Source organism: Ochlerotatus camptorhynchus, unplaced genomic scaffold, assembly GCF_037179485.1.
Source record: "Ochlerotatus camptorhynchus isolate MF236.1 unplaced genomic scaffold, CSIRO-AGI_Acam_v1.1 ptg000374l, whole genome shotgun sequence".
NCBI classification, from domain to species: domain Eukaryota; kingdom Metazoa; phylum Arthropoda; class Insecta; order Diptera; family Culicidae; genus Ochlerotatus; species Ochlerotatus camptorhynchus.
The window spans coordinates 2,536,999-2,559,381 of record NW_027040862.1 but is presented as its reverse complement, the minus strand read 5'-3'; the positions used below and the strand labels follow the sequence as shown (position 1 = coordinate 2,559,381).

General features: G+C 41.1%; 1 protein-coding gene across 1 annotated transcript in view; it reads right to left on the bottom strand.

Moving 5' to 3' along the window:
* The window catches only part of Kul (Kuzbanian-like), a 692,619-nt gene that overhangs the window by 2,819 nt on the left and 667,417 nt on the right, over positions 1 to 22,383 (bottom strand). Inside the window, exons 11-13 of the mRNA XM_065232791.1 lie at positions 9,789 to 9,957; positions 9,562 to 9,709; positions 128 to 695 (exon numbers count right to left, since the gene is read on the bottom strand). Of these exons, the coding sequence (XP_065088863.1) occupies positions 128 to 695; positions 9,562 to 9,709; positions 9,789 to 9,957 (885 nt within the window). The remainder of the gene's footprint in view (positions 1 to 127; positions 696 to 9,561; positions 9,710 to 9,788; positions 9,958 to 22,383) is intronic.

Below are 22,383 nucleotides of genomic sequence, written 5' to 3'. Positions count from 1 at the left end.
TAACTCTCAATATCCAAAGGAATGTCTTCCCAATTCCGTAGAGAATGGCGAATCTTCTGAGAACCGACGGTAAACAGAACGAAATAAACTGAATTTGTGTTGGAAATCCGTATTCTACGGTACTTACCAGTAGCGCAAGGATGACCACCGCTATCAAGGCAACGGCGTACCAGTTGGAGATAACCCACTTCTTGAAGCTGGCTATGCTCTCTTCCGACAGGAGCAGTTTCCGCAGCGTGGCCAGCGGTCCGGACGGATCTACCTCTCGGCACTTTTGCGACACGTCACAGTAGCCGTTGTAATCGTTGCACGGAGTTCCCGGTTTGGCGTACATATCCGGAACGTCGAATGGTGGATCATTCCAGTTGAACGAACTCAGACAAGGCTTGTCTTCGCCCGGTTGCTTGCAGCACAGTTCGCAGGCTCGAGCCGCCGGATCTTCGGGCCCGACGACACACTGGCAGGACTCCAGACCGTAGGCCAGGCAGATCGATCCGGTACATTCACCCATGTAGCACACGTACTCCTTGTTGCAGATCGTCTTGTTCGGTTTGTTGATGGACAGCGGGCACAGCGGCATGGTGCCGTCGCAATAGGCCGGATCGCGGCACCCGTTGTCATCGCGGCACTTGTCACCGAGCTTCAGCGTACACTCCAGCGTACAGCATGGGCCTTGGGACGGGCTGCACTGGGCTCTGGAATGGAAGAATGAGGTTATGATGGTTAGAGTTCGTTATTAGGTTACTTGTGGGGAAAGGGTTTGTGGGGCAAATCAACAACACAGACAATAGACGCCATTCATTTAAGCGAGAATAAGAATCTCCAACAGATGTATCAGACGGGGTAACTGGGAACGTGACTGTTATTTTCTGCAGTCAGATATTAAACTTAAGGCAAAGCAAAAATAGAGGTCCTAAAAATCGTGGAATTTTCTTGAAGTTCTCGGAAGTTTTGTGAATTAATCTGGATTTTCTCGAGATTCTCTTGACTTCCCTGAACTTCACTGTACTTTTATGAAGCCCTTAGAACTTCTAAAAGTGTTCACAAACTTCCTGAAGTAAAAGGAACTGGTTTGAGGTTTGTTCCAAGATTTGGAAACTCCGAGTAGTTATGATCATGAAAAAAATATTTTGAATTTCCTGAGCTTCCTGAATTCCCCTGAAGCTAAAGGAACTGCCCTAAGCGTCTCTGAACTTCCCTGAAATTTTCGGAGCTTCTCTTTTTTAATTCTCCTAATGCTCTTGGTACTGCCCTGAAGTTTATAGAATAGTCCTAAGAATCCCTAAGTTTCATTGATAACCACTGAACTTCGGTGGTCCTCTCAAAAATTTAATTTCACATCTTTGAAATTTTTAATTTCACATCTCTGAAGTTTTTCGGACTGCCATGAAGCTTACGGAACTTTTTTTAAATGTTCCTGCATTTTTCTAATGTTCATGGAAGATATTTGGAGTTCTCGGAGTTTATCAGAAATTCTAGGGTCTCCCTTAAAATTTTCTAGACTTCTATGAAGTTCTCGAAGTTTTCCTGATGTTTCCTGAACTCATGTAAAGTCTTCAAAGATTCCTTGAAAACTCCTAATTTCCAAGGAGTTCTTTGAACTTCCCTCAAATTTATATAACTTCTTTAAGGTTCCCTTAATTTTCATGAAATTAAAACGAAATAATTTATGTAGTTCTTAGATTTTCAATGAAGTTCCCTAAATTTTCCTGATGTTTATGGAACTGTTCATAAATTATCGAACTAATTCTTAAACATCTTAGAACTTTACCAAAAGTCTAGACTTTCCTAATGTTTTACGTGTATTCCTGGTGTTAATCAAATTGCGTGAAATATCTCTGAACTTCCTTAAAATGTTCGAGGCTTTGCTAGTTTTCAGTTTATAAACGATCCCACTACTCTTCTGAAATTAATGGGATTGCAGTGAAATTCGAAGATCTTCCTTGAAGTTCTCATAATTTTCTATAAGTTTTGAAAAATTCTTTGAAGCTCGCGCAACTTTCTCCTAATCACCCCGAACTTCTATGGAATTCCCTGTATTGTGCTAAATTGTCTAATGTTCCGGAAATTATCCTGATAGTCATACAACAGTTTTCCGAGCATTCCGAAAATTCTCGGAATATCCCATAATTCCTCGGAACTCCATGAAAGTTGACATTTACCAGAAGTTAATGGGACTGCTCTAAAGTTCTCTGATCATTCTCGAAGTACTCGGAACTTCCCTAAATATAATTTAAAAAATCTCTGATCTTCTTTGAAATCCTTTGGATTTTATTTTTGGAGATTTCTGAACTTCTTTAAATTTTTCCCAAATTTTCTTGAAATCAATGGAACTGTCTTGATGACCTCTAATATTCGCTGAAATCCCACCGTTTTCTTCAGTTATCAACCACTAAAACCACGAAACTTCCCTTAATATGTTCTCACATTTTACTGATGATCATGTAACTTCCCGAACGTTTCCATATATTTAATGAACCTCTCGGAACTTAGTTGAAGTTTAAAGTTCCAGCAATTTTTTTTTTGAAAATAATTGAGGTGCCCTAAAGTTCTTTGATGTGACCTGAGATTCCCTTGAGGTGCTTCCCATCTCCTGAAGGTTTTGAAACTGTCCTGAACATTTTTAAACATCCCTAAAATTCTCTAGAATTCTGTGAAGTTTCCGTGATTTTACAGATATTTTCTGGAGTCTCTGGACTTTTCTGAAACTCCTGGAACTTCTTAAGGGTTCTCGAAATTTTACAGTAGTTATCCCGTAAAATATCAGGTAAAAATTCCAAATGCCAAAAACACACCTGATCCAAATTTTATGACATTTTGAACACTCACTCGCTCAAGTACATTGTTTATGGAAAAAATATATGGTCAAGTTGTTTCAGGCCACCAGGCCGGATCTTCACCGGTGGTTACCTGGGTCAGAAAGGTGAAAAACAGACCATCTTCCATTTTCACTTTATTTAATTGCTCGTAATTACACGATTTTTAGGGAAACTATTTAATTCGCCTACATAAAACTCAGTTCAAGATTCCTATATTTGTAGATTTGGTCATGACGTATTCCTATAGCTTTCCAGAAGAACATCGGACCGGAATGGAACATCCGTAAAAGTGGTCAATTCGTAAAACTGAACGTAGAGCTCCAAGGTTTTTTGAAAAATGCTTCTAAATGTGTTATCAGACTAAATTTAGACTTGTGACTGAAATATGGACCTGGGAACCATAGAGTGGTCCTCTTGATGATCCGGAACAACCGTAAAAGTGGTTCTTTCTTTATACTCATCGCTGCGATGTCTTTGGAAAGTGCTTGTAGATGTCTTTTCAGAACAAATCTGGGCTTATGACTGGAATATGGACACTGAGTTACCACAGAGTGGTCCTCTGGAGGATCCGGAACATCCGTAAAAGTAGTCAATTCGTATAACTGAAACTAGAGCTCCACTTTTTTTTTAAATGCTTGTAAATGTGCTATCAGACTAAATTTGTGACTTACTTGTGACTGGAATATGCACCCTGGGAACCTCTGGAAAATCCAGAACAACCTTGAAAGTGGATACTCATCCTAGAGCGCTGCGATTTTTGGTAAAATGCTTGTAGATGTCTTATCAGACCAAATTTGGACTTATGACTGAAATATTAACCCTGAATGGGCACAGAGTGATCTTCTGGAAGATCCGGAACATCCGTAAACGTAGTCATTTTGTAAAACTGAACTCCATGATCTTTTGAAAAATGCTTCTAAATGTACTATCAGACTAAATTTGGACTTGTAACTGAAATATGGACCCTGTAAACCACAGTGTGATCCTCTGGAAAATTCGGAACAACCGTAGAAGTGGTCAATTCTTGATACTCATCCTAGAGCGCTGCGATTTTTTTTCGAAAATGCTTGTAAATGTCTTTTCAGAACCAATTTGGCTTATGGCTGAAAAATGGACCCTGGGTTCTTGAAATTGTTTAAACTTACCCGAAATTGTGGACCTTTTTCAAGTTTCTGGTACATCCATGAAATTATTGGAACCATCCTTAAGATCTCTAAAAACCTCTAATCACCCTGGAGCTCAGATCAGTAGATCTACTAGATCTACTAGATCTACTAGATCAACCACTCCCCCACTTTCCAGGACCGGAACATGTCCAAACAGGCTTATGAGCTTGTTATGCATCAATCACAATTAATTTACAACGACATAAGACGTTCTAGGTCCGCCTGAATCACGCTGGAATTCGGAGCAGTTGATCTACTAGATCAAGCACTCCACCACTGATCGGATCACTGTGTCAAGCACCGGAACATGTCCAAGCAGGCTTATAAGCTCATTATGCATCAATCACAATTCATTTACAATCACATAAGTAGTAGATCTACTAGATCAGCCACTTCATCACTATCTCAGATCACTGTCCCCAGCACCAGAACATGTCCAAACAGATTTATGAGCTGGTTATGTAGCAATCACAATTCATTTGCAACCGCAAAAGATGTTCTAGGTTCGCCAGAATCATCCTGGAGTTCAGATCAGTTGATCTACTAGATCAACCACCCCACCACCATCGCAGATCACTGTCCCCAGCACCGTAACATGTTCAAGAAGGCTTATGAGCTTGTTATGCATCAATCACAATTCATTTACAACGACATAAGACGTTCTAGGTCCGCCCGAATCACCCTGGAGTTCAGATCAGCTGATCTACTAGATCGATCATTCCACCACTGTCTCAGATCACTGTCCCCAGCACCTGAACAACATGTCCAAGCAGGCTTATGGACACGTTATGCATCAATCACAATTCATTTGCAACCGCAAAAGATGTTCTAGGTTCGCTAGAATCATCCTGGAGTTCAGATCAGTAGATCTACTAGGTCAACCACTCCACCACCGTCGCAGATCACTGTCTCCAGCACCGTAACATGTTCTAGAAGGCTTATGAACTGGTTATGTATCAATCACAATTCATTTACAATGGCATAAGACGTTCTAGGTTCCCCCAAATCACTCTGGAGTTCAGTTCAGTTGATTTACTAGATCAACCACTACACCACTGTCTCGGATCACTGTCCTTAGTACCGGAACATGTCCAAGCTGGTTTATGAGCTTGTTATGCATCAGTCACAATTTGTTCACAACCACATAAGATGTTCTAGGTTCGCTCAAATCAGCCTGGAGTTCAGTTCAGTTGTTCTACTAGATCAACCACTGTCTCAGATCACTGCCCTCAGCACCGGATCATGTCCAAGCAGGCTGATGAGCTCGTTATGCATCAATCACAATTAATTTACAAGATGTTCTAGGTTCGTCCGTTGATAGTTCTTCGGCTTCTAGGATATCGTCGCAATTTCAGCCTAGCGCCACCGAAAACGAGTTTCTCGATTCCGAATCAAATACCAGCATGGACCACTTGGATCAGGTTCGGTCACTTCAAAGTCGTTCCTTCTTCACCAGCTTTCCATTCATCACCGGCCCACTCAGCACTATGCACATTGGAATCCCCTTATCGCTCCGTCTTAGTCGAGCTCGTTGTTGATTCTCGCCATCATAACCTTGAGTTTGGAAACGAAGACAGGGTCTTCTCACCTATGGCAAGTACAAGTCAACATCGAATTCTGATACTTTGTCGCGTTGCAATATTCAAGTACCAGAGCAACGCTAAACAGACTCTGTTCACCGCCACCGTATTCTGTACCATCGAATGGTCTCTTGGTTTATTACCAGAAGGTTCGTGGCCTACGACCGAAGATTGACGATTTTTTTTCCTGACGCTGTTGAGTCAAGTTACGACGCTATTGGTCTCACTGAAACCTGGCTCGATGACCGAATTCATTCTGCACAGTTATTCGGTAGTCTATATACGGTCTTCCGTAAGGATCACAAGCGAAATAATAGTATCAAATCACGTGGTGGTGACGTCTTGATTGCAGTATCTAAGCGATTCAGTTGTTGCATTGATCCTACCCTCGAACAGCTGTGGGTAAAGATAACTACACTTGACAGAGTGATTAGTCTTGGATTTAGTATGTACTGAAAATCACATCAGTTCTATTGATGCTGTACTTTGACGATTGGATAGTAACGGCCTCGCTCTGTTATTTCGTGGCTACAACCAATCTGGATTGATTTGGAATACCTCTGCGAACAATTACCCAACCATCGATGTACGACGCCCACATATGCCAGCCTCCAGCTGTGCTCTTCTGAACGATTTAAATCTGCAGGGCTTAACGCAAATCAACTCCGTAACGAATACCAACTCTCGACTGTTTGATCTCGTGTTGGAGAATGAAACTACTTTCCCAGAGTGCTCCGTTTTTGAAGCTTCGGAGCCGTTTACCACTGTAGAAACTCTTATCAATCTGTCGGTTTCCTTTCTCTGCGAAAATTCGACTGTGAGCATGCATAAGGGCGTAACCTTTCTCTTTTGCTAATAACTCGCTTGGATTAACATTTCTCGGTTCGCTTATTGTTGCCTGTTGATAGCCAATACAACTTGTTACAGCACTGTATTGGACAAATTTCAGAAAATTGCTTCCCTTAGCTGTAGCAATTTAAAGAGAAAATCGATGAAGATAATCGATCATCGCAGTTAGGCCCTTATGAATGTTCAGGGTCTGGATTTTCGCAAGGCAGACTGTCAGATCATTGATTCGTCTCCGCCTATTGACGCAGCTGTAAACTATTTTAATTAGATTTTGAACCATGCAATAGCCAATTGTGTCTCGTTACGCCTGACCTGTTTCAAAACCACCGTGGGGCAATGCTCGATTACGGCATCTGAAGCGCTTAAGATCTAAAGCTCTTAGAAAATACTGCCAAGCTCACAACCTGTTCACCAAGCGTTCGTTATCCGTAGCCAGCAAGGAATACCCAATGTATAACCGATTTCTTTATAAACGCTATTCAAGACGCCATGCAAGATAATCTTCACCGCAATTCAAAACTATTTTGGACGTTAGTAAAGACGAACACGCGCTCACACGTCACTGGAGAAATGCAATCTTCTGGCTGAACATTTTAGGAACGTGCTCAACGTCGACCGAAGTTGATGAAGCTATCAGAGATACTCCCAGCGATGTGCTTAACTTCAACATTTTCACGGTTACTCTTGAATACGTCGATTAGGAAGGTGAAATTCTTCAATGCTATTGGTCCTAATCGAACCCCTTTTTGCGTACTGAAGAAATTCTCAACTGAACTCATCATTCCTTTATCAAAGTTGTTCAATATTTCGCTGCAGCAGGGTGAGTTTCCAACCGACTGGAATGCTTCGTTCATGTTCCCGATTTTCAATAAAGGAGACAAACGAAAGGCTATACATTACCGAGGGATCACATCACTTTGAGATCATCGATGATAACGATGCCTTATTTTCTACCAGCAGAAGCTACATTTCTCCGGACCAACATGGTTTTCACCCCAAGAGGTCGATCTCAAAAAACCTTGCTCCTTTAATTTCTAGACCAACAATTTCAATAGGTTCCATCACAAAATTCTCGAGAATCAAAACACTCCCATGTAAACTAACAATGCCATTCGATAAAGGAAGTTTGCTCTATCAGATGATGGTGTTAGGTTGCTTGGATGTGCTTTGATTCTCGAGGACTTCGCGTTTAAAGCCATTGTTTACGTTTGGTTGTGCCACTTATTTCAATTGTTGGTCTAGATTTCCTCGTGCCTACGAAATATGGAAGCAGGATCACAGGTAGACGCTGTGTGCTCGGATCTAAAAGCTGCTATTGACCGAGTTGACCACGCCATAGTGTTAGCAAAGCTTGATACGCTTGGCGTGTCAGATGGCTTCATTCGTTGGTTTAAATCCTACCTTACCAATAGAAAACTCTGTGTGAAAATTGCTTTCCTCAAGATAGCCCCTTGGGACCGAAACTATTTTCGATTTTCATAAACGAGATTGGATTGATCCTGCCAATTGGCTGCCGGTCGTTTTATGCAGACGATGTCAAGATTTACGTGGTCGTGCGATGCTTCGCGGATTGCTTGCAACTGCAACACCTGATCGATTACTTTGACGATTGGTGCTCTAGGAATTTTCTGACCTTGTGTTGCTATATTATCACATTCCATCGCAACTCGAACCCAATAGCATTTCATTATAGGATCGACAACCAACCTCTGCAGTACTTGGACACAGTTCGTGACCTTGGAATTACGCTTTACACTGAGGCTTTAACATTTAAGCAACATTACTCGGACATAATTGCTAAAGCAATAGACAACTCTGTTTCACATTCAAGATCTCCGAAGAGTTTCGTGATCCTGGCTGCCTAAAAGCTCTATACTGCTCTTGCGTGCGATCTACACTGGAATTTGGCGTAGTGATATGGTGCACGCAGAAAAATGGATTTTTGTTTCAGGGCCTAATGTATTTTGTTCTTGATTCAAGCATATTGTATCACTATTTCAACAATACATATTTTTGAATCAACAAAATAGTTTTTAGAATCAACAAACAGATTATTAACTCTACAACCGGTTTGTTGATTCAAAAATATTTTTCTTTGAATTAACCGAATAATATATTTGAATCTATGCCAAAAATATATTAGGCCCTGAGCCAAAAATATATCCATTTGAATTTAAGAATCATTTCTCTGCGTGTGCCCGTATCAAGCGAGGATTGAATCTGTTCAAACGAAACTCGTTCGATACGCCCTTCGTCACCTTTCACCATATGCCGATCGTTGTCTACTCCGGGATCTTGAAACCCTAGAACATAGGCGAATAGTTATCCAGGCAGTATCTACGGCAAAAGTGTTACTAGGCGAAACCGACTCTTTCAGAATGTTGGCCGAATTAGAAACCTACGCTCCTGAGCGAGTTCTTCGAAATATGAATTTCCTTCATATCGGACCCCGGCTGCGAACTACGGCCTACATGAGTCAATACGGTTCATGTCATTACGATTCATTCGATATGGCTACCACCATTAAACTTGTTTCAGAATTCTCAAGTGATTTGAGGTGTCGCATGATGGGTTTTGGCCCTAGTCAGAAACTGCCCCCTTTCCTGGTGCTGCCTGGAATATGTCCGGGGGTGGCCAACGTGGTCCTAGGCACTCGATATGGCTACTAATAAACTTGTTTCAGAATTCTCAAGTGATTTGAGGTGTCGCTTGATGGGTTTTGGTTCAAGTCGGAAATTGGCCACTTCCCTAGGGGTTCCCGGAACATAGCCGGATGTTGACCAATATGTTCCAGGAAACTCGATATATCTACCACCATCGAATTCTTAAGTGATTTGAGGTGTCGCGTTATAGGCTCTCTTCCAAGTCAGAAACTGGTCACTTTCCCGGATGGTATCTGGAAAATGTCCGGATGTTACTAGAACCTTCTTGTTGGTGGCGTTAGTTTGTGTTGACGAACTAGCACTTTCGACAATTGACGTATGAAGTCACTAATTACGACGTTTTGACTTTTTGCTCGAGAATTATATATCAGTGTTGTTCGCCTTCTTGGATGATTTCGGCATTTATAGGGAGAGTCACCAAAAATTTGACTCAAGGCCATCCGCTCTAACCGGCCCATGAACGATCCCCGTCCGATATACTTACTTCGGTGTTAGCGTGCACGCATTCTTGCCGTACCTCCCGTTCCGGGACATCGGGTAGCAGCAAGAATCCTTGCAGTCCTCCTCCCAGCCGCAGTCGCACTGCTCGCCCGGTTCCACCACCCCGTTCCCGCAGATGGAAGCTTGTGGTTCTGCGGAATAAAAAAAAGTGCGGTTAGAATGCCGTCACGCTAGTAAGCTAGGCCACCTAATTTAAAAAGAAAACCCTACCAGTGAAGCACCCCTTGGCGCTGCGTGCTTTGGCATTCAGGACCGGCTCTATCGCCTTCAGCGAGCAGGGACTGAACCGGTTGTTGTTCCGCTTGTCGCCGGACGTGGCCCGGGCGAACATAATGAAGTTGCCATCCTCGCCACCTGGTGTACACTGTTCCGGATCGTGCTGGAAACGACAAAGAGAGAAACGGGGGAGGCGGTTTTAATAATCGCATAATTATTAGCGTCCAGATTAATTGCAACCAATTTGCAGTTCGTGACGTGACTGCCCCCCTTCATCCGAAACAACTAACCTAATCTAACCTAGATTTCGCACAGCAATGCAAGCCTCGCTCAACGACCATTGATGGATGTTTTAAAATTGTATCGCTTCCAAACTAGGACATATAATTCTCCTCGAGTTATGGGCCTCGGAATCCCTGCCCCCTCCCTGGGGAACCATAACGATATATACGATACGACCCGACCCGACCCGTAAAACCCGAACATCCTCCGCCTAAACAACACACACACACACATTTCTGCTGCCCTTTTGTATTGGGATTGAGCTGCGGCGGTACCATACCGCTGCCAACATTGCATTAGGGCGAAACTGCTTTTGTAAACAATGACTTTATCAGAAATAAAAGCTGCAAATTAACCGATGTCAGTTGGTAGAGGAAACATTCCTCTACCTGTGTATGTGTGAGCGTTCATTCGCAAGAAACTGGCGACTAAAGCCAATGTAAAAAAGAAAGAAATTTCGCCCTTTTGAAATGTCGATGAAGATGTGACTGTTTGCCAAATGCCATAAATGAATTAGATTTTTGAAATGGCTTTTCATTTGTGTTGCATTGGTGCAGAGAGGCGGTTAGGGGGCGCGGGACTCGTTGGTCACAAAGTTGATACGTCCCACATTGTATAATGGAAGATGAATGGGAACATTTCGGTTTTTGGATTCTGTGAGGCAGAGGGGGATGTGCTGGATCAGCAGAGACGGATGACATCAAGGGAAATAACTCTTGCAGCTGTATGTTCGTTCGACATGTAACTCTTTATTTACGATATATTTATGACGCCGACGATGGGTTTTGTGCAAAAGGTATACCCATTCAAATTAAGCGAAGTCGGGATGTTTTCCTGGCAGTTGGGTTTTCATCGATTTTGATGAAATTTAGTTGATGCGATGAGTGTTCGTTAGGGCCTAATTGCGATGATCGATTCTCTTCTGTCAATAACTCACTTGGATTAAAACATTTCTCGGTGCGTTTTCAGTTGGTTTTGATAGCCAATACAACCTGTTACAGCACTACGTTTAAAAAAAATCAAACTGAATAATGCATTAGATACTAAGGCTGTGGTCCATTTGGTGAATTTTCACTTAAATTTGACACTTCGAAACTAAATTATAATGTTCGAAAATCCCTCTGTTGTTGATCGGCCAATTTTCGAGAAGGTGTGTGTCAAAATTGATTCCTTGTCTGTCAGATATAAGTCTGCTGGAATAGCAGGTTAATTTGGAAATTTTCCATCTGTCAAGTTTAAGTGAAAATTCGCCAAATGGAACACAGCCTAAGGCTGTGTTCCATTTGGAAATTTTTCACTTAAATTTGACACTTCGAAAATAAATTAAGATGTTCGAAAATCCCTCTGTTGTTGATCGGCCGATTTTCGAGAAAGCGTCTGTCAAAGTTGATTCCTTGTCTGTCAGAAATAAGTCTGCTGGGATAGCAGGTTTATTTGAAAATTTTCCATCTGTCAAATTTAAGTGAAAATTCACCAAATGGAACACAGCCTAAGGTAAAGAGCCTGAATTTATAAAGAGGCGACATCTTATCTATTTGACAGGTCTTCTGCTCGATTGGAATGACTTTTCCTATGACTTTGACAGACAATCGAATGTTCCAATTTTAACATGTCGTCTCTTTATAAATTCAGGCTCTTTACCTAAGGCTGTGAACCATTTGCCGAGTTAAATTTAACTCGTGGTTAAAAGTGACATTTCGAAAGTTATTTTCTATGTTCGAAAATCCCCGTGCTGTCGATCGACCGGTTTTCGAGCCACGGTTGTCAAAATTTAACTTCTTGTCTGTCAGAAATAACCATGCTCGGATAGCAGGGTTAATCGATAACTTTTCATCTGTCAAATTTTAACCAAAAGTTAAAATAATCCACCAAATGGTTCAGAGCCTAAGTAACATTCATATAAATTTTCTTCATTGACTTTCTCTTTGAGAATGATTTGGCAACACTTCGGTCTTGACAACTGTCACACGCTAATAGAAAATCATTCAAACATTCAGTTGATACACCCACTTAATTTCTATTTCTTTCGTTTTTTTTTCAGGAATTACTGCGTCCGCACAAACTCGAGGGAGTCCTCGGTTGACGCTGACGATGATGATGAACAAAAAATGTCTTCACTCCGCGAGCCGGAAAGAAGTAATTTGGCATGAAAATTTAATGCAAATTACATCGATTTGCTACGATGGCGGCGGTGGTAATAGCCACGACCGTGACCGTCACCACGGGACGACCATCTGGATGAAAATGAAAGCGTGGGCCGTCTTCCTTGCGCCGTTGCCGCACGTGGAAATCGATAAAAGTTCGAATTTCTCGTAGGAGCTGTGAAATTATGCAATGAGCAACTTTTTCGTCGGTCTGCGGTCGGTCGCTCCCCCGGCATAATCATCGTTTCTTTTATGTTTCGCCGCGGGACAAGCCATTTTAATCATAACACTTGATTGCGCACCTTCAATGGGTATTAATCAATTATTATTGAGTCTCTTTCGGGAAAATTTCCCTTTGGTCTGCTCAAAATGAGCGCCGAGACTTGCGTTAGACGAAGGAGGGGGAAGAACGATTACAACTTTTTTTCTTTTCCTTCGACCGACCTTAGGATCAGGCCTAAAGTAAGTTATCAACAGTAGTGAGCACAGCTGGTTGGAAAAGAGCCAGGTTAAGATTGGTGGTTCATAAGTACTGCTTTGAGGCTTGTGAGGTCATTTTCACTAGAGTCGGTGTATAATGAGTCACGCCAAGAGAAAAACAGTTGAACTCGCATCACGGTTTTCGAAAGATTCCCTTTATTTTAACTTGGCAACAGAGGACTTCTACATCAACTTCAAATGACTTCTAGCGAGAAAAAATAATAGCGGCAGTAGTAAATCATTGTATCAGTGATTTTGTCAAATTATCTTAACAAAAAATAGTAGAAATTCTCATTACTGATCATTACCAAATGTATCCCATGACAATTGAATGCTCGCTGCATGTTTATTATCATTTCTTCGATTATATTTTATATTTTATTGCAATACCTTTCGTGGATCTTTCATAGCATCGTAATGTTTATTTACTTTGCACGATAGGTAGCTGGTTTGACAGTTCGATAGGTAGACTTGGCTTGGAAGACTACAAATCAAGAAGACTGGCAACTGTTCCCTTCTCCCATACAAATGTCAAACGTCACTGATAACAGCGCTTCTGACAATCAAAGGTGGAACTTTGAAGCACAAGTGTAAGTGATACTGCTCATTTACAATCACTGTGAGTGTGAACTAATGTCACCGAACGAATAATCATAACACCGTAACTCGTTTTTGTTTTTGTTTTGCTCTACAAAATTTCACGGCAATTTTTATCCTAATCACAGCAAGCCGGTGGTTTTCCAACTCCAAATCGAAAAACTTGTCATGGTGGATCAAGTAGAGGATTGAATCTCGGATCGATACCTAGTGAAAGTAACTTTTACGTGTTTACGATGAACCGAAATATTGTTAACTTTGCCTGTTGGAAGCAATCAATTATAAGGAATTGGCGGCTTTCACCTCCATTGAGTGAACTACCGTCATTCGAAAGCTGCTGAAAATTCAAGGATTCAGAAAGAAGAAAGATACATCACGATCCAACGGAAACGGTAGCAGGATCTAATGTTGGAGAAAATGAAAACCAAAGGTTGAAGAACCACAATTCCTAACGGTACGTATTGATAAAGAATATATTCCCATTTTAGATGTTGTCAGAACATGAAACCACCGGTTAGTGATCCTATGTATGCTTTAACAATTCTTGGAATCGACCAACCCCTTCCAGAGAATGATAACAACAGTGTCGGATTGGACAGTGGCATTCAAATGGTCAGCGAGTACTGTGCCAAGATGCCGAGTGTCACAACTTAACTCCCCCCGTTGTGGCCAGGTGCCAAAGCCATGCAGAACGGGCATGCATTTTACGAATGCCCATAAATGCATCACTAAAGGGTTTAGGAAAGGTTGAAGATAATTCTAGATAGAGCTGGAATTAGGGCCTAACAGCTTTTGTAAACAATGACTTCTCTTGAAGATTTCTAGAAATTCAAGGCTCACCCATGCAAACCAACATCCTTATCGATTAGGGGAAGTCTTTCTCTACCCGATGAGGATGTTGGTTTGCGTGGGGAGCCTTGAATTTCTAGAAATCACCAAGAAAAGTCATTGTTTACAAAAGCTGTTAGGCCCTAATTCCGCTCTATCTAGAATTCTGAGATAACAAATTAATGATCGAGGAAGGTCCCACCATCATTGTGAATGGCATCATTGCCATAGTTCTATAGACTGTTCCAGAAAGTATAAGCACACCTTATTTTAACGGTCACTTTGAATATAATGAAATATTTCAACATATTTTGGCTGCGTCCTTTTGTTTGCTCATTTCTGAATGACATAGCATCAAAAAAGTGCTCAGTTTTGTGTTTATGTTTCCTGTGAAACCACGGGCCCGCAAACTCTACGATTCGTTATTGTATCGAAATTCTGGGTGTATAATAATGGACGACGAAACGTACGTGAAACTAGATTACAAAACGCTTCCCGGACCACAATTCTATACTGTAAGTGAAGGCAAGGACATCCCCGAAACGGAGAAGGCAATTTTTACCGAAAAATTCGGAAAGAAGGTTATGGTTTGGCAGGCAATATGCGAGTGTGGTAAAACACCTAGTCCGTACATCACAACGGAGACGATGAACACTCAGAAATACGTTAAGGAATGTCTCCAGAAGCGATTGTTGCCGAAGATCAGGCAGCACGAAGGTCAAGTAGTATTTTGGCCTGATTTGGCGTCATGTCATTACGCAAAGGACATTTTAGAATGGTATAAAAGCCAAAATGTATGTTTCGTGCCGAAAGACATGAATCCGCCGAACTGCCCGGAGGCACGGCCAATCGAGACTTTTTGGGCATTAACCAAAGCAAAGCTTCGAAAATTAATAAAAGCAGCGGACGACATCCAAAAATTCGACAGTGAGCATTCATAAGGGCGTATACGCGATGATCGATTCTCTTCATCGATTTTCTCTTTTGTTAATAACTCGCTAGATTTAACGTTTGTCGGTGCGTTTGCTGTTGCTTTTGATAGACAATACAACCTGTTACAATTCTACATTGAACAAATTCTACAAAATTGTTTCGTTTAGCTGTAGCAATGCAAAGAGAAAATCGATGAAGAGAATCGATCATCGCGTATACGCCATTATGCATGCTCACTGTCGAATTGAAAAAAGATTGGCCAAAAGTGGTCAAAATGGTGGGAAGTACCACTGTGCAGAAGCTAATGGGTCATGTTCGAGGAAAAGTTAGGAGTCTTGGCTATGATTAAATATGTTGATTAAACGAGAGTAAAATATGATTTGAAATACAAATACAAATATGATTTGCCAAATAAAATTATTAAAACTTGAAAAAACAACATGACTTTTTTGTTATTTTGAAAGTGTTCTTATACTTTCTGGAACAGTCTATAATTTTCATATCAAATTTACTTACGCATCTGTTCAATTTCAGCTGGATTTTTAACTCGTTGTCAGCATAAACCTAAAGGTCGGCGCACAATAGATACGTTTTCAGGTTTTTTGACAGTTAGCCCATGCATTATCTGTCAAAAAACCCGAAAACGTATGCATTATGCGCCGGCCTAAAGAAAGAAACGTTTCACTTTTTACGACGATCATAACAAAACCAATAATTAGGTTTTGCACCGTCGGGGTTTACCTCAATCTGATGACAGTTCAGTGGTACTGTTTACGTGGACTTAGTCGATTTTTTCTTGGGTAGATTTTCTGGATATTTTTTCAGATTGCAGTGAGATGTAAACCACACTTTTGCGTTGTCCACGAGCAACATCCTTTCACCACGCATTTCCTCGATAATTTTCAAGTTAAAATTCGGAAATTTTAAAATATATTTTTTTCGAAAAAACGACTAAGTGTCTGTAAACAGTACCACTGAACTGTCAAAACGGTTCAGCCGATTAACACTGAGTTCATTTATGACGTCACGCTGCAGTACCTAATTGACAGCTAATTATTTCTATCCACACGGCGAATGAGAACAACCCAAATTTGAGCTTAGTTCACTCATAATCGCCAAAAGTGCAGGAACTCAGCGATGAGTAAATTTGCCTCATGTTTTCCCAGGTTTTTCAAGGATTTTCCAGGGAAAAATTCCCGAATTTGAGAAAAGTAAAGATTAGATTGACTCAGTCTATTGGTACTACCGTGAGACTGAATAAAATTTACGTCAATTTCCTCATTTTCCGGCAGATTTTTTAGGTTTTCCACAGGACAAATTTTACTCATCGCTGACTTCCTGCACTTTTGGCGATTATGAGTGAACTAAACTCAAATTTGAGTAGTTCTCATTCGCCGTGTACACGGTAAGAAAAAAGTACCCAACGGCCAATTCACTTTTACCTACTTTTGACTAGTTTGTCTCCTTTTCTCCTTCTAATGTTGTCAAAAACGGAGGAGCAAAACCACCCAACAGGGGTAGTAATAGTAAAGTGTCAAATAATCCAGCATTTTACGAGCGCTGATGGCCGCCACAATCTGGTTGAGTATCTGGTAGGGAAAATATGACTTGAAGTTTGTTTGTGTCGTTTGACCTGTAAACGGTCAAATTTGATCGTTTATACGTCAAACGACATAACCCAAACATCAAATCGAATGTTCCCTACCAGAAACTCAGCTCGTAAAATGTTAGATGGACTTTTCGATAGATTTTTTACGGATGGAATGGTAATATTGCAGGTATGGTAGGTTTAAAAAACATACCGTTGCGTTAAACGAAAACGTTCTCCAAAAGCTTGAGCATTTTTACGGGGTGCCAGATTATTATTGAAGAAATCAAAGTTGCCAGTTTGAATGATTTTGTATTCGCTAGACTATAAATATAGTGACTATAGTCAGCACTATATATAGCATACACACTTAGAAAAAAATCATGTTAATTTAGGTGCACTTAGCTCAATCAAACGTACTTTTCGTCGAGCAACAAACTTTTCAGTCTCGGAGCACTTAATATTACATGACATGTTTGTTTACGTCTCATCATTCATGTCAAAGAAGGATTCCGCACGTGTACAATTAGTTATTCATAAGTGTGATTCCATAGATACCGTATTCGTGATAATGTTTGCACTAAAGAGACTGAATTGGGTAAAGAGGTGATATCTTATATATTTGACAGGTCTTCTGCTCGATTGGAATAACTTTTAACTATGACTTTGCTGCAATTACGGCCTCCACACGCTTCAGGAATGCACGGCAGGTTCTAATAATGTAGTCTGGATCCATTTCTCTCCAGGTACGGGTCAATGTTTGTCTGAGGCTTGCTGTACTCGGGTGGAGTTTAGAACAGGCCTTGGCCTTCATGACGCGCCATATTGAGTACTCCAGCGGATTAAGATCGGGGCTGGATGGCGGCCACATATCCTTCGCCCAGAACGGAAGATGTTCCTGCAACCACTTCTGAGTGCGGTTCGAGGTGTGGCACGGAGCCCCATCTTGTTGAAATACAACCTTTGGCTTCGGACCGTACTGTTCTTTGATCCACGGAAGAACATACTTACTTAAAATCCCGATGTAGACCTCCGTGTTGACCTTGTCGCCTTCTGGAATGAACACCGGGTCCATTTTTTTGCCATCGGAAGCCACCAATCCAAACACCATAACGCTAGCAGGATGCTTGGTCAGATAAACGTTCTTGAGCTCGTCGGCCACGTCTTTTACCGGAAGAGAACTAATATACCGGTCGGTTCTGGAATTTGATACGGGATCGACGGTAAACATGCTCTCGTCGATGAACAGGATTATCGGATTTTTTCGCTTAAGGAAGTTCAAGATTTTCTTGCATCGTTCGACTCGTAGCTCCCGGATGCGGTTGGTAATCATGTTAGTTTTTTTTTTCGTGCTCTCGACTTCGCCCCGCAATCTTCCTTTACGATCTTCCGTGCCGTAAAGTCACTGATCCCGTGTTCCTTTGCCATTTTCCTTATTGAACGCACTGGATTCACCCGAATCTTCCTTTTGATAGCAGCGATAATCCTCGGAACCCGAGCTGACCTCGGACGACCTGTGGTCACCTTCGCGGATAGTTGTCCTTTCCTTTTTCGGTCTAAAACCTTTTGGACGGTCCACCGGGACACTCCCACGGCAATTGAAATGTCTTTTGCGACATTTGCGCGTGGGACAAATCACGAATACGCCACTTCGTCATGATGTAACTGTTAAACTAAGTGAATCATTTTCTTTCATACACAGCCTACTACGGTATGAGCTATAGGTTAAGTGCATGCAAAGAAAACCAAGGCATTGTTTGCACAGGTGAAACAAGAACCTTATTTGTACGATGGTGCAAACATTATCACGCATACGGTAAGCGGAGGCGAAGTAGAATGTAACCAAACGAACGGTCATTTAAAGGTGGTTAGCTCCAAGGTTGCAAAGATTCATTTCAGCTAAAACAATGTTTTTCTAAATTATGAAATAATTAGATGCCATGATCAAATTTTGAATTGGTAGGATACAAGAAGAGGTTGCAAAGAATGTGTTTGACATAATAAACCTGTTTATTTCACTTCATGAGAGTCACAATCAGCGATTTTTCACAAACTCACTGACTCACTCACTCAGCGATCAGCAAATCGCTGATTGTGACTCATAGAAAGCAAAATTTACAGGTTTTATGTTTCCAACGCATACTTTGTAACCTCTTCTTGTAAGTTACAAGTAAAACATGCCATCATACCATCTTTTGGTTTTATTATTCCGAAAAACATTATTTTAGCTGAAATGAGTCTTTGCAACCTTGGTTAGCTCCAACCGGTATTATCCTCGGATTTAATCCCGATCAAGAATGTTCGGCTGCTTTGATGTCGACATCAGAGTTAATCAACACGACTCTAAGCGAACATTTTGCAGATCATCCAAACAGGGACGTTATTAAAACATCCGAGTTGGAGCTTACCACCATTAGCGTAGTCAAACGAGTATGACGTTTTCTGTGGAGGAAATATTGTAATATTATGAGCAAAATTATTGTTTATTTTCATTTCAATATATTTTTTCTGGCTACGCCCTTGAGCAGTGGAATCCTATCCCAGATCCTTACTCTAGATAAACATTTCAAAAGGTCCTATCTGCATTGATCGAATCTCTTCATCGATTTTCTCTTTCGTTAATAACTCAGCTGCAAAACCTTTCCCTGTTGTATTTGACGTTTTTGACGTTAGATAAAAACCTTCTTTATCAAACTGTGTGGTACAAATAGTGTGAAATTTCAGAGAAGTTAGCATTTTTGATAAGCTTTTAGACCACATTTCGTTCCGATGAGCCGTGTTCGTGCCAGGATTTATTGAAAAACATCGAATGTGCCATTTTGAAAAAAATCGGGCGCGGGTCCAAATGGCCTAATTTCAGCACAAACATGGTTTATTGTCTCTAGTGAACAATTACGGAAAGTTACATGGAATTCGGAGAGGGTAAAGTTTGATCAATAAGTACAGGAGTACTTACAGGAAGTACAGGAAAATCTCCCAATTCGCTGGAAATTCATGCTACTTAGACCACTTTTCCTATACAAATATCCTAGATGTACCTCCGTAGCTCGATGGTCGCTTCAATATCGAGAAAGAGAGGCTGAATATATGCTGTATAGCTTGTTCCACCACCTCCAGAAACTACACACGTTTTTATCCCCCTGTCCTATAGGAAGTCTTCCTGTTATTGCGATGTGCAAACATTCCTGTTTCCCGGGATACAAACCACACCACATCAAGTTGGGTCTGTTCGTTCATCCTCTGGTTGGTACGCCGGCATCTATATATCGTTTGTTTGCCAACCGATCGCAGTAGCCACCAGGGTTGCCACACATACAGATTATTGTGTGAATCACAGATTTTCTGGATCAATAATTCATTTATTTGTCCACCTTATTTAGAAATATAATACGTTTTAAGTTTTCATTGAGCATTAATTGTATTCAGCGTGCACATAATGTATTACGAATTTCTGTATTATTCTCATGTTCATCCAGTATGCTAAACCATCACTAGGATAAAAATTTAATATTCTGACAATTTACTAAGTAGCTTAAACAAATATTAATAAAATCAAAGGTTGCTCTCCTTAAAACAATTTGTCAAATGGAAATGTCAAGAAGTGTCAGAAATGGAATCGTTTTGAAGTAAGAGGTACATTCAATTTGAAATGTTTGCTTTTGAAGCGCGCTTAAAGATTGTACTCGAAAAAAAAAATGCAACACTTTCTTTTGTGTATAACTTTATATTGCATGGGAAAAATTGATGGAATTTTGAGTAAAACTAGTTTAGAGTGCTTCCAAGCAAAAAGTGCTTCCACAAAAAAATTATGGGAGCGTCGTGGAAAATACAGGCCAATCCCACGTGGATTGCGAAACAGTTTGGAATCGACAATTCAACCGTGTCCCGTGTTTTAAAATCATTCAAGGAGACCCAGACGACTCAGCGGCGAGCTGGCAGCGGAAGAAAAGCGAAGACGACCGACCCCGTGAACGCAAGGAAGGTAAGGGCTTACTTCAAGCGCAATCCGAATCATTCGATTCGGAACGTGGCCAAATCCCATGCCAGGAAGCTGTAGCGCGAGTGGTTGGTGCAGACGAAATGCATCGTAATGGACGACGAGACGTACATTAAAGCCGACGCCGAGCAGATCCCCTGCCTGGAGTTTTTCGTCGGCAAGTCCACCTGGATGTTCCGAAAGAAGAAGGTCGACAAATTTGCCCATAAGTACTTAGGCTGTGAACCATTTGCCGAGTTAAATTTAACTCGTGGTTAAAAGTGACATTTCGAAAGTTATTTCTTATGTTCGAAAATCCCCGTGCTGTCGATCGACCGGTTTTCGAGCCACGGTTGTCAAAATTTAACTTCTTGTCTGTCAGAAATAACCATGCTCGGATAGCAGGGTTAACCGATAACTTTCCATCTGTCAAATTTTAACTAAAAGTTAAAAAATTCGCCAAATGGTTCAGAGCCTTAGTGTGGCAGACGATCTGTGGGTGCGGCAAGTTCAGCAAGCCGTACATAACGACCGGCACCATCAAAGGCCATATATATAAAGAAGAATGCCTCCAGAAGCGCTTGCTGTTCTTCCTCCGGTCCCACGAAGGTGACACTCTGTTTTGGCTGGATCTGGCATCGTGCCATTACGCAAAACCGGTGATGGAGTGGTACGAAATAGGGGTGGGTAAAACAGCTCATCTGGCTGAGCTGATCAGACCCGTCGAGCTCACTACGGGGAACCGATTATTTTGAACAGCTCTTCACCTCACATTGAAATTTTATAAATTTTGACACAAATTCGGAATCGGAAAAGAAATAGGTGGTTTTGGAAACCCTAAACCAATAGATTTCTTTAAGCTTCAATTGACACAAATAGTCTTAAGAATTTCATAAGGCTCGACTTATGAAAGATTTTCGTCCAACAAAAAATAGCTCTTAATACGCTCTTTGCCATTCCATTTTCGTGAACAGACGAGTGATCTATACACAGTACCCTTAATATCAACGTGCTGGTTAATTATTGTTATAAGGCAAATCAATGAAACTTATATCTATTTATTGTAGCTAAAATTCTTAAGTGGTTCTTATGGTATTTATACGTTCTTTTACCTCAGTGTAACGGAACAGCTGAACAATCACTGCGTAAATTAAAATGCGCGTAAAATGTGCCAACAACATATCAGTAAAAGGAACACGATGGTACGCCTTTTCTCATGCTATGCAATCCAGTCTACATGCAGATCATCAGCTCAGATCAGGATCCGGGGCTGAATCGTGCACTGAGGCAAAAGAACGTAAGAATTCCTTAAGAACCACTTATGAATTTTAGCCACTTTGAATTTCATTGCTTTGATTTATGAAAAATAATGTTGACAAAAAAAAGATCTGAGCAGACTGGAACCGAACCATGGACGTTGAGATTACGGGACCCGTGTGTCAACCACGCTTGGGGAAATAAACTAGTTAAAAGCGTATAAGAACTACCTCATGTTAGACGGAAATCATTCATAGAGCACACTTATGAAATTTATAAGTGTCGTTCATAAGTCGAGTCTTATGAAATTCTGAAATGAGAAGAATCGAAGAGAATAAAATAACCGAAGAGCTGGACGGGTCCGAGAGCAGGACAGGTCCGAGTGCTGTCATCCTAAACAGCTCCCAGTGAGTCATTCGGGTCGATAATTCGGATCCGGAGGCGGCGCTGTGAGGTGAAGAGCTGCATTTTGCTTTTCGGTTATTTGCTTTTGTGCGGATCTTC